Source organism: Ursus americanus, chromosome 21 (genome assembly GCF_024610735.1).
Source record: "Ursus americanus isolate L20-20 chromosome 21, mUrsAme1.1.p, whole genome shotgun sequence".
Lineage (NCBI taxonomy): Eukaryota > Metazoa > Chordata > Mammalia > Carnivora > Ursidae > Ursus > Ursus americanus.
Window position 1 is genome coordinate 22,067,061 of NC_142147.1, and position 15,516 is coordinate 22,082,576.

General features: G+C 52.2%; 1 protein-coding gene across 3 annotated transcripts; it reads left to right on the forward strand.

Moving 5' to 3' along the window:
* Positions 1–38: 38 nt before the first annotated feature.
* On the forward strand, positions 39–13,380 carry CES2 (carboxylesterase 2). 3 transcript variants are annotated; one of them, XM_045814962.2, is made up of 12 exons: positions 940–1,223; positions 5,713–5,917; positions 6,774–6,915; positions 7,525–7,658; positions 7,740–7,998; positions 8,264–8,362; positions 8,614–8,754; positions 8,868–8,948; positions 9,197–9,341; positions 9,767–9,904; positions 10,433–10,505; positions 10,960–13,380. In XM_045814962.2, exons 1-12 carry the CDS (start codon positions 1,148–1,150, stop codon positions 11,144–11,146), a joined length of 1,680 nt encoding a protein of 559 aa, XP_045670918.1. In that variant the 5' UTR covers positions 940–1,147; the 3' UTR covers positions 11,147–13,380. The 3 variants fall into 3 exon arrangements, with proteins under 3 accessions (XP_045670920.1, XP_045670918.1, XP_045670921.1); XM_045814965.2 differs by having other exon boundaries at positions 940–1,186; XM_045814964.2 differs by lacking the exon at positions 8,614–8,754 and having other exon boundaries at positions 39–1,223.
* The last annotated feature ends 2,136 nt before the right edge of the window (positions 13,381–15,516 follow it).

The window sequence follows — 15,516 nt, forward strand, 5'->3', positions numbered from 1 at the left end:
AGGGACATGCTGCACCGCCCGTACTCGACCTGGGGTTTGGGGGGAGTGGCCCTCCGTGCCCTCTGTAAATTAACCCGGGAAAATGCAGACTGCCCAGGCGAATACACAGAGAAGCCACTCGAGCGGTCCGGGCCGTTCGAGCCCGTAGTTGCTGGACAGCGGAGGCCACGGCTGGCTCTCGGGGACACTAAACACCGGCCAGGCGTATCTTCCTCCAGGAAGTCTGTCCTCAGGCTGGGCAGGTCCCCGCGTACCAAGGGTTCTCTGTCTTGGCACTGTTAGCTGCATTTCGGAGCCTCCCGGTGACACCTGCATCGCCCGTTCCACCTAGGGCCCCAGAGTGTCCTGCCGAGTCCCTAGCACACGGACCCGCAGGCGCTCTTAAAATGCTTGTCAAATAGATCAATGACCTTGAGCTCGATCTTTGTGGGAGGTGGGGAGAGGGAAAGCCACGGGATTGGGTTGGGGTTGCCCTTTAGATAATGCCACCGTCACGGGTGCATTTCAAAAGGCAGGCTGTGGCTGAATTGGGAGGAGGCCCACGGAGACCCTCAGATTAGGAAAAATAGGGCATAAGGGGCCTTGAGGTGCACCCAGAAACTGAGTCCTGAAAGCAAGGAGGAGCTCTCAGGATGAGCAGTCACACCTCCCTGCCTTTCCTCATGCGGTTCCCTTCACCCTGAACGAAGATCATTCCCATTTCTACATCTGTGGGCATCCTGATCGTGCATCTCCTCACAGATGCTCTCCCGGGTCCCCCAGTCACAGCTTATCGCTTCCACTCTCTAGCCCTGAATACCCTTATCAGGACTGTGACCGTGAGGACAGTGAACGCAGTGACTCCAGTTTTGAGGAGAGAGTCGTTGGTATTGCGGAGGGACTGCCAAACTTCCTCGCAGCCCCTTCTGAGGAAGCCCAAAGGGGCCCGGGTAAAGAGGAAGTGGCCACGCCAGTGCCCGCCTGTCACTGTTTTTGCCAGTTCAGGCTCGCCTGGCTTTCCCTTCCCAGCTTGCCTTTCCCTTCCCAGCTCGCCCCGCCTACCCCCAGCCCAGTCCAAACTCTGGACCTGGTCGAGACACTCCCTGAACTGCCGCTGGATGGGCCCCTGGGAAGTCTTTGAAAAATAGCAGTGTGCTGCGAATAGACCATGCTGCTGGACCGACTTCGCCGGTGGCTGAACGCCGTGGTCTGTGGGCTCCTACCTTTCCTCGTCCTGGGCCTGGGTGAGGCTCCCTGGAGCCGGGGCAAGGACTGGGGATGGACTCGCCAGATTCTGCAGAGGCAGGACCTGAGGTTGCGGGAGGGAAGGCCCCAGGGAGGTGGGTGAGGGTGGAGAAGCACAGTATGGGGAAACTTGCACCTGACCCAATGCTTCGAAACCTCTGGGTGGGTCCCCTGAGGTGCAGAGAGAGTCGGGGCTGACCGAGGTCACACAGTACATAGGGAGGGGCAAGCGAGGCCAGGAGCTCAGAGTGCGGCCTGGCGAGGCAGGTGGGAGTAGGGGTCCTAATGCAGGACATTTCCTTCTTAGTGTTTGTGGTAGAGCTAGCGCTGCCTGTGAAAAGTAACAATAACTATCTTCTTGCCACTGTTTGGCTCTGAGTGAGGCGCCCTTGGCCAGAAGCGTGTCCTGGCCCCTGCTGAATGCCCTTCCAAAGGGGCCCCATTCAAGATTACCGGCTCTTCGGGAATCTGGCCGTGCAAGCCCCCACCCCTGCCTCCTAAAGCCTGTCTGTCTTATCCTTCTGTTCACCCCATCCACCCATCTGGGGCGAGGGCACCTTTTGGCCTCCAGAGCAAAAGTGATTGCACTTGGTGTCAGCTTCCTGGTTCTCCTGGCTGTTACCAGTGGCTCAGGCTATTCCGGCACCATGCCTGGGGCTTCCGCTGCTCCTGTGCCCCCTCTTGCCAGTGTGATCCCCTCACCCCACATGACCCTACCTGTGAGACCTGACTACCCTCACCCTTCCCAGGCCAATCTGCCCTGGAGACATCCACATTAATCCCTTCCACATGGCCCACCCCAAGGGGCTTCTGCCCTTACCAGCTGCTCACCAGGCTCTCAGAGGTCACTGAGACCCTCCAGCAGGACAATTTGCTAGGCCTTGCTGATACCTCCCTTTAAAAAATGTTAATATTTCAGATTGGACCCACATTCGAAAAGAAAAAACGGAAAGCCATAAGAGGACACAGGTGATACGTCTGATCCTCTCCTGTCCCATCCCGTCCTGGCTCCCTCCCCCAGAACTTTCTACACAGTGCTCAGGAGTTCACCCAAGAATGGATGTGTGCACACATCCTTGGTTTTCATCACTTCCTGACACAGGGGCGACCTCCCCACATCTGTACATGGTAGAGCTTCCTCATAGTGTTTCATGCAAGGGTGTCTGCTCAAGGAGGAAGCATCCTTGATGTAACTGGCCTCTGATCAGGGACATTTCAACAGTTTCTGTCCTTTGCCATAACAACCTTCAGGCACTGGAAGCCAGTGGCCGCAGTGAGTTACGTGGACAGATATTCCACCTGGCAAGGAATTGTGTGTAGACAGCATGTTACTGGGGAGAAGGGTAGGCCTTTGGCTTGGAAAGACATTGCTCAGTTGCCCTCCGTGGAGCCTGTGAGTGGCTGCTGACTCTGGCCTTACCCACACTGTGGCATTAAGCACGTGCATCAGTGTTGATCCAACAGGTGATCTGAGCAGGGAATAGTCGGGCGAGCTGGGAAGGGAAAGGCGGGTCTGGCAGGAGAGTGGGACTGAACATGCAAAAACCAGTGACAAACAGGCACTGGCATGGCCACTTCCCCTCTACCCGGGCCCCCTTGGGCTTCCTCAGAAGGGGCCGCGAGGCTTTGGCAGGCCCTCCACAATACCAACAACCCTCTCCTCAGAACTGGAGTCACTGCGTTCATTGTCCTTACGGTCACAGGCTTGATAAAGGTATTCGGGGCTGGAGAGTGGGAGCGATAAGCTGTGACTGGGGGACCCGGGAGAGCATCTGTGAGGAGGTGCATGATCAGGATGCCCACAGACGTAGAAATGGGGATGATCTTCGTTCAGGGTGAAGGGAACCGCATGAGGAAAGGCAGGGAGGTGTGACTGCTCATCCTGAGAGCTCCTCCTTGCTTTCAGGACTCAGTTTCTTGGCTCTACCTTCAAGGCCCCTCATCATCCCCTGTTGTCTTTGATCTGTAGGTAGTATAAATCCCTGAGGCTGGTTTTTTTTTGGGGGGGGGGAGGGTTACTTTTTATTATGGAACCAGGCTCAGATAGGCCAAATTCTTCAGAAGTAGAAACTGGACTGTAGAAGGAAAGCTCCAGGCAGGCAGGAGCCCGTGGAGATGACATACCAGGCGCAGTGGGAGCCTGACTGCTGACCTCCCTGCACCCCGAGGGATAGAGAGGGTCGGGGCTGCCCGCAGCCACACAGCACCAAAGGGTTTCCGGTCTGCGGTAGAACAGTATAACACACCCACTGAATCCATGACCTGCCTTTAATGATTGTCAAGACCTGAGCAGCCTTGTTTTGTCTAGACTACCATCTCTCCCTTGCACCATTATTTGAAGCAAATCCCAGACATTATATCATCTGTAGATGTTTTTGTCCTATTAAGAGAAAAGGAATATATACGCATATAACAATATCATGATTTCTTAATGCAATCAAGTATCTAGTCAAATGTTCTTGTTTTGTATTATCTCATAAGCGATACTTACAGGTTTTTTAAAAATCAGGATTCAAATAAGGTCCTTACTTTGAAAATTGGTAGATGTGTGGCTTAGAACAGCTTTGAGATATAATCCACATAGCATACCATTCACCTGTTTAAAGTATACAATTCAATGGTTTTTAGTGTATTCACAGAGTTCACCACATCGATTCCTCCTTTCCCCCACCTTGAGCCCTAGGCAACCCCCAATCTGCTTTTTGTCTCTATGGATATGCCAGTTCTGGGCATTTCTTATAAATGAAATCATCCAATGTGTGATCCTTTGTGACGAACTTCTTTAACTGAGCGTAAGGTTTTTAAGGTTCATCCATGTCATAGCATGTTCAGTACTCTTTTCTCCGTATTGCTGAATGATATTCCATTGTATAGATATATACATTTTATTGATCCATTTATCAGTTGATGGACATTTGGATTGTTTCCACTTTTTGGCTATTATAAATAATCCTGCTATGAGCATTCACGTGCAAATTTTTGTGTGGAAGTATGTTTTCAGTTCTCTTGGGTTTACCTAGAAGTAGAATTGCTGGTTCATATGGTAAATCTATGTTTAACTTTTTTTTTTTTAAGATTTTATTTATTTATTTGACAGAGATAGAGACAGCCAACGAGAGAGGGAACACAAGCAGGGGGAGTGGGAGAGGAAGAAGCAGGCTCCTAGCAGAGGAGCCTGATGTGGGGCTCGATCCCATAACGCCGGGATCACGCCCTGAGCTGAAGGCAGACGCTTAACCGCTGTGCCACCCAGGCGCCCCCCTATGTTTAACTTTTTGAAGAACTGCCAGATTGCTTTCCAAAACAGCTGCACCACTTTACCTTCTCACCAGCAAGGTGTGAAGTTTCCAGTTTTTCTACATGCTTATCAACATGTGTTATTATCAGCCTTTTTTATGTGAATCTCTTTGAATCTTCAGTCTTCCTCTGCCTCTCTTTTATTTTCCTTGTGATTTTGTTTTTATATCGAAGAAACCAGGTTATTCGTTCTGGAGAGGATCCCAGAACTTGGGCTTTGCTGATTACATCCATATGGTGTCGTTTAACTGTTTCTCTACCCCTGGTATGCCTGTACACTTGTATTCATATATTTATATTCTAGAGGCTTGGTCAGATTTCAGTTTCAGGTTCTGCTTTGTGTTTTGGAGCAAGACTACTTCATGGGGGCTATGGACTTCCATCAGAAAGCATACGTCATCTGATTGTCTTGCTTTGACATAACAGTCAGATTTCAGTGAACATTTCTCTTAGCATGAGAGAGCTGAACATTTCTTCCTTGGCGTAGGACCCGTTTATTTGTATCTCTTACTCTGTCTGAACATATTCCCTCACCATTTCATATTCTTTCATCAAATATGCGCAGCTGACACATTTCTTACTCCTTTGTAGAACTTCTTTGTGTGTTAAGAATATCCTGGGCTCCTTGTGTTAGGCAACTTTCAGTTACTTCCTCCTTCCCTGATCCCCATGGTAAGGCAGGTGGTGCTTCTTACCTTCTAGTTACAGTGGTGCCTCATTTTCGTAGCTCTCCTCACCACATCATCACTCTTGGTTTGAAAGATGCTTTCTTTATGTCATTACTTGCCACCTAGAGCATGAGATCCCTAAGGACAGGAGCCTGGGGTGTCCAGTTCCCACAGTTCTCCTACTGCCTCATGTGACACAGTCAGCAGAAAGGACACTCTTACCCCTTCAAGCTTATGTGACCATTTGTTTGAAGCTCCTGGGGTCAACCATGGTGCCAGGTCCCAGGAAGCCTCACTGAGTGTAGTGGAAAAGGCTGGGGCCAGACCCAGCAAAGAGAGTTGAGGGAGTGGGTAGGAGTGGGGGGAGGGTGGACACACAGGGTTAAAGGCAGGAAATTTGAAAAGCAAGTGTTTGTAGACCAGAGTCCCTTGAGCTGAGGACAGGAAGCAGTGGGCAACATCAGTAGCCTGGGAGGGCAGCTGATGGGTAGACTCAGCCTGATGTCCATTTCTCTGCTCACAGGCCAGGAATCTGCCAGCCCCATCCGGACCACACACACGGGGCAGGTGCGGGGGAGCCTCATCCATGTGAAAGACACTGATGTGGGAGTCCACACCTTCCTGGGAATTCCCTTTGCCAAGCCGCCTCTAGGGCCCCTGCGATTTGCACCCCCTGAGCCTCCTGAACCTTGGAGTGGTGTAAAGGATGGGACCTCCCACCCAGCCATGTAAGCAGGGAGTCCAAGGAACTCCAGTCCCTGGGGTGGAGGGTACTCCGAGCCCTGGGCCAGGCTGCAGTGGTGATTTCATCTAACCCCCCTGGCCAGTCTCCCCTCTGAGTTTGGTGGATCCCCACATGCATTTTTCCCTTGAGTTTGCAGACGCTTGGAAGGGTAAAGTAACTTGCCCAGGCTCCAGGCTTGGCACTTAAAGCAGAGACACACATCTGCCTCGCTTCTAGTTGTGTCAGGTGTTCTCTGCCATCAGGGGAGGCTTGGGTTGGCTCCATAAACCCCGTAGGAGCCCCTGACTCCAGCAGCAGATACTGAGATCCCTGAGGAGTGGAAGACCTCCGCTGTGTGCAGTTAGTGGGCCAGTGACAGGGCCCGCTGCCATCGGCCAAAGGACATGTGTATGTTCTTGCAACTGGAAACTCTGTGGGAGCGATGAGGTTCCCTGAGAGCCTGACTTGAGATGAGGGCTGTCCCACTGCCCTTCTCATGAGAAATTAATATCCATTCATTTGGGCAGCGCACGTATGTGGGCTGCTCCCCTGTTCCACATCGTCTGGGTACAGGAGTACGGTGGTGAACGCCAGCACATGCAACCTATGGCTCTCGCAGAGACCCCCAAGAGTCAAGATTTCCCAGACTCAGGAGGATTGGTATCCAAGGACTTCAGAAACTTGAGGCCTCCCTGGAAGACTGGGCTCCATCCCAGCTTCCCCAGAGCCTGCAGCCTGTGACTTGGTGCAGAGGGGTTTGGTGCATGTGTGAGCAAGTTCTCGGGGGAAGTGGGACTAAGGGTGGCAGGGAGAAAATTTGGGCCCAGGACCTGGTTTTAACCATGGTATGGCCCCACTAGGTGTCTGCAGGACATCACTCTCATGAAAATACTGGCTCTGGAACTGCTGAATATGACCCTGCCTTTCACCTCCATGTCTGAAGACTGCCTGTACCTTAGTGTTTACACACCTGCCCACGCCAGTGAAGGCTCCAATTTACCTGTGAGTGCCAGGCCCCTGCTGGCTGGGGTGTGGGAGCCATTTCTTCTGCAAGAAGATTAGAAGGGACAGGATCAGCCTGGGCCCCCCTACAGTGTGCACCCTGTTGAGAAGCCTCTCACTATTGGGTCCAAGAGAGTATTTCTTATCCAGCATGAGTGGCTGACCCTTGGGCATGAGGTCATAGAACCCTAGCTGCTCCCAGAGGTCAGAAGCTGTGGCCCTGGGCTGGACCCAAGACTCACCCAACCAACTCATGCGCAGGAGACCCACTCAGGTGCTGTATCTGTTGGACCAATGAGAGTGGAGAAACTTTTAATTAATGTGCATGCGGGTTGATGCCCTTTTTCTTTTCACCTCAGAGAGAGTTCTGGGAGAAATGGAGCCAGGCTTTGGTACATAAGGTGGGACCCAAAGTATGAGAAGCCCAGTTTTCCTGATAGAAATTGGATCATCTTCAGCCCAGGTCATGAAGACACCACCCTCTCCCGCCTGAGCTCTACGCATGTGGTTAGGCAGACAGAGCCAAAGTGGTGGATAGTCCAGGTAGTAGCCCCAGTGCAGTTTGGGCTGGGTGGGAGCCACATGGTGTCTGTGCCTCGATTTCCCCAGGTGTTGGTGTGGATCCATGGTGGTGCACTTGTGACGGGCATGGCTTCCATGTATGATGGCTCTGTGCTGGCGGCCTTTGAGGATGTGGTGGTGGTCACTATCCAGTACCGCCTGGGTATACTGGGCTTCTTCAGGTGAGACTGGGGCTGGGCAGGGCAGTGCCGGCCGGGTGAAGCCAGGACAGCCCCATGACCCCTGTCCTTGCCACCTCTCAGCACTGGAGACAAGCATGCACCCGGCAATTGGGGCTACCTGGATCAAGTGGCTGCACTACGCTGGGTCCAGCAAAATATTGCCTATTTTGGAGGCGACCCTGGCCTCGTCACCATTTTTGGCGAGTCTGCGGGTGGCACAAGCGTGTCCTCCCATGTCGTGTCCCCCATGTCACAAGGACTCTTCCATCGTGCCATCATGGAGAGTGGTGTGGCCCTTTTGCCCGGCCTCATTGCCAGCTCATCTGATGCGATCTCCGCAGTGAGTACCCCCAACTGTGGGAAGCCAGACTGCGGCCTCGTCTCTTACCTCTCACCCTCCATTACTCTGTTAAATGACGATAACAAGGGGCCCCCTCATGGGCAGGACTGTCTAGGCAGGTGGGCCGGCCCCTCTGCTGAGACCTCCGAATCCACACATAATACCTTGTGAGATTTGGGGTGCATCTGCCCCCAGCTGGGACCTTGGGCAAATCCCTCTCCCCTATCTGGAAGGATGAGCCAGCCCCTGCCTGGTCTCTTTACAGATGGCGGCCAACCTGTCTGCCTGTGGCCAGGTTGACTCAGAGGTCCTGGTGGGCTGCCTGCGGGACAAAACTGAAGAGGAGATTCTAGCCATCAACAAGGTTGGGCTGAATGGACGTGTGTATGGAAGAAGGGTGGGGAGCATGTCCTTTACATTCTCTGGGCAAGTTATTCCGTCTCCACGCCTTGGTGTCCTCACAGCCCTGGGTGGGAAGAGGTCAGGTTATGCTAAGCCAGCGGCAGGACCTCTTGGGGGAGAGGATGTGAGCATCCTGGATGAGCTGGGAAGGGGTGAATGGGACTCAGAGTGCATCAGAAAATGTCTGGGACCTCACTTTGTGGGCCCTCTCAGCTCTTCAAGATCATCCCTGGCGTAGTGGATGGGATCTTCCTGCCCAGGCACCCCCAGGAGCTGCTGGCCTCCGCCGACTTTCAGCCTGTCCCCAGCATCATTGGTGTTAACAGTGATGAGTACGGCTGGATCATCCCCTTGGTGAGGCCCAGCCCCAAGCTCCCAGGTGCCGGGGGCCCACCAGGGTGCAGGGCTCAGGGTGTCGTAGCTCTAGGTCCATCCTACCCTCAATTGGAGATTCCCCTACTACCCAGGTCATGAACATCTCTGAGGCCCAGAAGGAAATGGACAGAGAGACGGTGAAGGCCATTCTGCAGCAAGTGTTGGGAATGTTGGTGAGGCTTCTGGGGTCCTGCCCCAATGGAGGGGGACTCCTCTTCTGCCCAGAGGCAAGGGAAAACCCATCACCAAGATATCTTACCCATGCATTGTCCCCCATGAGCAAAGGCTGGGGTCACCCCAGAGCTCGGCCCCTTCCTCCCATTCCCTATACCATCCCAGGGTCTGTCTCCCCAAACATGACCCTGCTGCCTCCCTGCCGCCAGCCTGCCTAACGTGACTACTTCTGATCTACCTGGGGTAGACGTTGCCTCCTGAGTCTTTTGACCTGTTGATGGAGGAGTACATGGGGGACAGTGGGGACCCACAGACCCTGCGAGCCCAGTTCCATGAGATGATGGGGGACTCTGTCTTCGTGATCCCTGCACTCCAAGTAGCCAATTTTCAGCGTGAGTACATCTATAACTAAGGCCAGAGCAGTAAGGGGGCAGCTCAGAACTGTGGGTCAGAGCTGTAGGTGAGGTCTGTTGGTATCTAGGTCCCAACCCTTATCTATGTATTGGGTCCCTAGGAGCCAGGCACGTGATGTCCCTCATCTCAGTAAATCCTCGAAGCTGGTCTAAGAGATGGGCATTTCCCCCATTTTACAGATGAGGACCTTCAGTGACTTGCCCAGAACCACACAGCTAGGAAGTTCTGAGGTCATGTTTGAACCCAGGTCCTTCCCACTGCTCTTGCTCCAGCCAGGGTCTCCCTCACCCCATTGTTCAGATTCCAACCAGCTTTGGACCTAGCTATCTTGTCACCATGGGTGATGCAGGAGAGCCGCAAGTAAGGGACCACCATGTCATGGCTCGTCCACCCCACCCCCTAGGCTCACACTCCCCGGTCTACTTCTACGAGTTCCAGCATCGGCCCAGCTTCTTAAAGGACATCAGGCCACCCCATGTGAAGGCAGACCATGGCGATGAGTTACTCTTTGTCTTCGGAACCCTCCCTTGGGGAGCCAACGGTGAGTGTTCCTGGGCAGGGTCCCTCAGAGACTCCTCGTTCCCAGAATGTGGGATGGGGTCCCTGCGTGAGGATGATTGCCCGCACTGTACAGATGAGCAAACTGAAGCTGAGAGAGAGGATGGGATCAGGTGCCCAAGATCTTACAGCTAGAGAGGCTGAGCTAGAATTGGAGTCTAAGACTCTTCAGACTGGGGCCTCTCCTCCCTCCACCTCTCCCCACCCCAACCATGGATGCCTGGGATGGGTGCAGATGAACGTGTTTCGCAGGCATATTTGTTTCTTAAATAGCTTTCTGGTGTCAGAAGGAAGAAGGGAGCCTTCTCAGTCAGGAATGAGCCTAGTTGGGGTGAGGAGAGGGCCTGGCGCCCCAGGGCTGTGGGAGGAGTGGGCAGAGAGCCAGGCCAGGGAGGGCACAAGAGCACCCAAGGAAGAGCTGCATGTGGGCTGGTGAGTGTGGTGGGGGCTGACCTGTGTGCTGGACTGGGGTTGGCCCTCACGTGGACCCTTGTCCTCTTGCTCTCTGTAGTTGAAGTCACAGAGGAAGAAAAGCTGTTGAGCAGGAAGATAATGAAGTACTGGGCTAACTTTGCTCGAAATGGGTGAGATGTCACGCCCCACCTCAACCTCCGGGGGGGGGGCTTGAGCCCATTCGAGGCCCCCCTTTTCTGTTGTGACCTCCTTAGGGTACATGTATCCTTAATTGCCTGGTGGCTCCTTCCCCAGCTCCAGGGCCCAGACAGACAGGGAGGGGCCTTGTGGGTGCTGGACGCTCCATCCATCTCCAGGTGACCTGGAAGAGGGGGGACAGTGCTATGTTACCCATAGAGCCTCCCTCTGACGGGAATGGAAAAAACAGTCCAGGTTGCCCTGCCCCCTGGTGACACTCTAGTGGGAGGTAGTTTCTTTCCTAAATCTAGAAACGTCCCCCTGTCATTCCCCAAGCCCACCTGGCCCACTTGGTGCCTTGGCTGACCCCAGTTGGGGTGCCAGGTCTGGGCTCAGCGGGGCTCAGAGTGACTCTCCCCCCGCCCTGCCGGGAGGGTATGTCTACAGGAATCCCAATGGCGAGGGTCTGCCCCACTGGCCCGTGTTTGACCAGGAAGAGCAGTATCTGCAGCTGAACACGCAGCCTGCAGTGGGCCGGGCCCTGAAGGCGCACAGGCTTCAGTTCTGGACAAAGACCCTGCCCCAGAAGACACGGGAGCTGATGGAGGCAGGGGACAAGCACACAGAGCTGTAGCTCTCTGTGTCTGGGGGTGTGGGGCCAGAGGGGTGGGCTCGAGTGCAGGTGGGGGTCTGCCGCATGTACCCACACACACCCACTGAGGAGCCAGGAGCTTTTCCTTCCTTCACATAGCCATTCATTCATTCTGCCAGCCAGCCAGCCAGCCAGCAAATATGTATTAAGAACCTACTGCATCATGTTAGTTGCCAAGCCCCCCATAGATCCTCTCATGTTAGACACACTCAATGAATCCCCCCATGAAGCTGTGAATGGGCAAACCGCAATGGAAATATACACAGCGCTGAGCCTCAGGCCCATTCCCTCTTCCTCCCCCTACCCCACCCCCACCCTCCCTCTCCTCTCCCTTTGAAGGAGGGTGCTCTGGGAAATGTTACCCACACCTGGCTCTCAGCAAGCCGCACACGCTCTCATATCTGTAAGGAGCCAGTAAAAAATCTGGATGCCAGGAACCCAGGAGCTCTAAGATCTTGGCCACTGAGGCCACCAACTACTGAAGATGTAGAAGTCCCTGTCACCACCATTTGTCCCCTAGACTAAATGTCATCTACCATTGACATTTAAATATCCATCCGGTCACTTACCTGTGTCCTGTGAGCTGACCAACTCCATTTTTTGTGAGAAGTAAGGCTGAGCTTGTCCATGAGCCCCTGGAGCCTGGGCGAGCTGTTCAGTGGCCAGGAGAGACAGGCGGGTCCCTCGGCCACCTACCTCCTGAAGTATGCCTTTATTCTCAGTGGTTCTGTGACACAGGGACAGGGGGCAAACTTCCCACAATTGTAGCGCGTCCATGCAGATGTTTATCTGTGAGATGTTTCCTGGAAGTAAGATTGGGAAGAGAAGAAAGTTCAGGAGAAGAGACTCTTGTCCCTTGCTTCCAAAGGTCTCTCCATCCAAGGAGGTCTCCTCTTGCCTTTTAGAATTCTCCTTACCATCCATCCCCCCACCCTCTTCTGAGCTTCCTCCAACTCACCGTGGGCATCCACATTAGTTTTCCTGCTTACCCCATTGCTTTCCCTAAACTTTTCCTTCCCTTCCCTTATCCGACCCCCCGCGACGGAAACCCTCTCGTTATGCAGTACTTGATCTCAGCATGCAAAAATACCAAATTGTGTTCACTCTGCCTCTTTGTTCTCACCAAAGCGCTTTTTCTCTGTCTCTAAGAGACTGTATCCTTCTTTCATAGACCTAGGAGTCCTGCTATGCCCCACCTTTGACCAACTTGCCCTCTCCAGGCACTAGATTTTCCGGAAAGGAAGCCCCCTTCTTTCCCTCCACTTCATGTAAGCCCAACCATAGAGCCTCCCGAAGTGGGGTCTGAAGGATGGAGACTGGCCACCAGATGGCAGACAAAGATAACCTTAAACCTGGGCAGTCTTGCCCTAGAGAGAGGAGAGGGGCTTTCCTTTTACTGGACACTGACTGGTGCATAATGCTTTTGCATCCTGAGAGCATTTATTGAGCACCCACAGCGTGCATGCCTCTGTATGTTTTTCAGTCCTGCAGATGCACAATATACTTTCCAAAAGTAGGTTCCCAGTATTAGTTTTTTAGTCATTTTTTAAACAGCCTGATTGTGGAATAATTTGCATGTAATTAAATTCACCCACTTCAGGTATACAGTTTCACAAAGTTGGCTAAATGTATGAGACATACAACTACCATCACATCAAATTTTAGAATGTTTCTCTTTTTTTAAGATTTTATGTATTTATTTGTCGGAGCACAAGCAGGGGGAGAAGCAGGCAGAGCAGGCAGAGGGAGAAGCAGGCTCCCCGCTGAGCAATAAGCCCGATGTGGGACTTGATCCCAGGACCCCATCCCAGGACTCCATCCCAGGACCCCAAGATCATGACCTGAGCTGAAGGCAGATGCTCAACTGACTGAGCCACCCAGGCGTCCCTCAAGTTTTAGAATGTTTCTCTTGCTCCAAAGAGTTCCTTCATGCCCCTTTGCAGTCAATCACTGCCCTGACCCTGGTCCCACACAGCCACCAAATTGCTTTCTATTGCTGTAGTTTGCCTTTTCTAGAATGTCATAGAAATGGAATCATTTATTACTGGTTTCTGTCACTTAGCATAATGTTTCTGAGATTCAACCAGTGGTTTCCTTTTATTGCAAAGTAGTATTCCATATATGGTATGCTATATTTTTTCCACTCACCAATTAATGAATGTTTGAATGATTTCTATTTTTTGGCTATTTTTATTAAAGTGCTGTGAACATTTTCAGACAGGTCTTTGTGTGGACATATGTTTTCACTTTTTTAAAAGATTTTATTTATTTGAGAGAGAGAAATAGAGAGCACATGAGCAGGGGGAAGGGGCAGAGGGAGACGGAGAAGCAGGCTCCCTGTTGAGCAGGGAGCCCAATGCGGGGCTCGATCCCAGGACCCTGGGATCATGACCTGAGCGGAAAGGCAGACGCTTAACCAACCGAGTCACCAGGTGCCCAATATTTTCATTTCTTTGGGGAAAATAGCTGAGAGTGGAATTCCTGGGTTATATGGCAAGTGCATGTTTAATTTTAAAGAAAATGCCAACCTGTCTTCCAAAGTGACTGTACCATGTTTGTGCCCCCACCAGCCGTCTATGTGGGTTCTAACTGCTCCATAGCCTTGTCAACACTTGGTCTTATCAGTCTTCAACCGTTGATTAATTGTAATGGTGTGTAGTGGTACCTTACTGTGCTTGGTTCCCCATTTCCGTGTCTTCCTCTGTCTCTCTCCCCTCCTTGCTCCTGCTCTCCTGCATGTACCTATGGATCAAGGTGCAAGGAAAGGGATGGGCCCCACCGGGGAGGCTGCCAAAGACAATCTGGGAAGGTGCACTGGTTATTTGTTCACAGATGGTAGTTTGACCCTGGGCCTCTCCAGCTTGGAGTGCCAACTGGAACCCCAGGAGGGAATCTGGCATCCTGTCTAGGCATGACCCTCACGCAGCTCCTCACTGAGGTAGCACTTCTGTTCAAATCAGTAAATATTTGCCAGTGCCCTGCACTCCCCACATATGCCCCCCACCATCCCAACTCCCAGCCAGCCATGCGCCTGACACTAAGGCCCAGAGATGAGTCCTGCCCTTACCTGGGGTAGAGGCTGTGCCAGAGAGACAGACACCCTGACACACCCCTGGCCTGAGGCAAGAACAGGCTTCCACTGGCTCTGGTTCTGTGCCTTGTGTTTTCACACTGTAACCTCAGACCCTGTGAGGTACTTCCTAGGATCATCACTGTTTCACAGTTGACAAAACCAGAGCCAGGGCTCTGGATTCAAAATCACACAGCTAGCACTCGGCAGGGCTCAGATTCGAATGCAGGAGATCCAGCCCTTAAATCACGCCATCCCGGGATTTGGAGTAGGATTTGAGTTGTGAATAAGAAGCTTCCTGCAGACCTCAGATCCTCCTGCCGGGAGCCTGAGGGCCTCTTGAGGGCAGTGCCCTGCTTCTGCCCTGTTACTTGAGGAGCCTCAAGAGAGGGGGCCGACATGAGAAAATCACCCCCCAAATATACCCTGGGCATCCTCAGTCCTGGGGCCCCATGGCAGGGCCGCCTAGGCCCCAGGCCCTAAGCCTTCACAAGAGTATCAGCCAGCCACAATGGAAAAGAGCTCACCAGTCCTTCAAGACATTAAACAGAGAGTTACCACGTAACCACAATGCCATTCCTGAGTGTATGGAGCCAAGAGAAAACATAGGAACGCACAGAAACTCATACATAGGTGTCTGTAGCAGTATTACTCAGAACAGTCACAAGGTAGAAACAACCCAAATGCCCATCACTGAATGAATGGAAAAACAAATCGTGATACAAATTGCCATCCAGTGAAATATTATTATTTGGCTATAAAATGGACCAAAGTACTGATATAAGCTACAACTTGAATGAACCTCATAAACATGATGCTAATGGAAGGAAGCCAGACACAAGGTCACGTGTTGCATGGTGATTATTATGTGTAATATCCTGAATAGTTAAATCCAGGGAGGCAGAATGCAGATGAATGGTTATCAGGTTATCAGGAGATGGGGGGGTGGCGCGTAGCAATGGGAGCGATTATTTAACAGGTACCGGATATTTTGCTGAGGTAATGAAAGAGTTTTGTAACTAGAGAGATGTGGTAGTTGCACAAAATAGCAAACACACTAAGTGCCACTGAATTATGTACTTTAAAATTGTTAATTGTATGTTATATAAATTTAACCTCAATTAAAAAAAAAAAACAAAAAAAGAGCATCACCTTCAGGTGATCCAACATCAGGGCTCAGGCACCCCCTTGGCCAGGGGGACTGGACACCAGCCCCTGCCCCAAGCCGTGGGTTCCCTCAGAACGGTAGCACAGTCATTGGCCGCCACTCCCTCAGATCAGT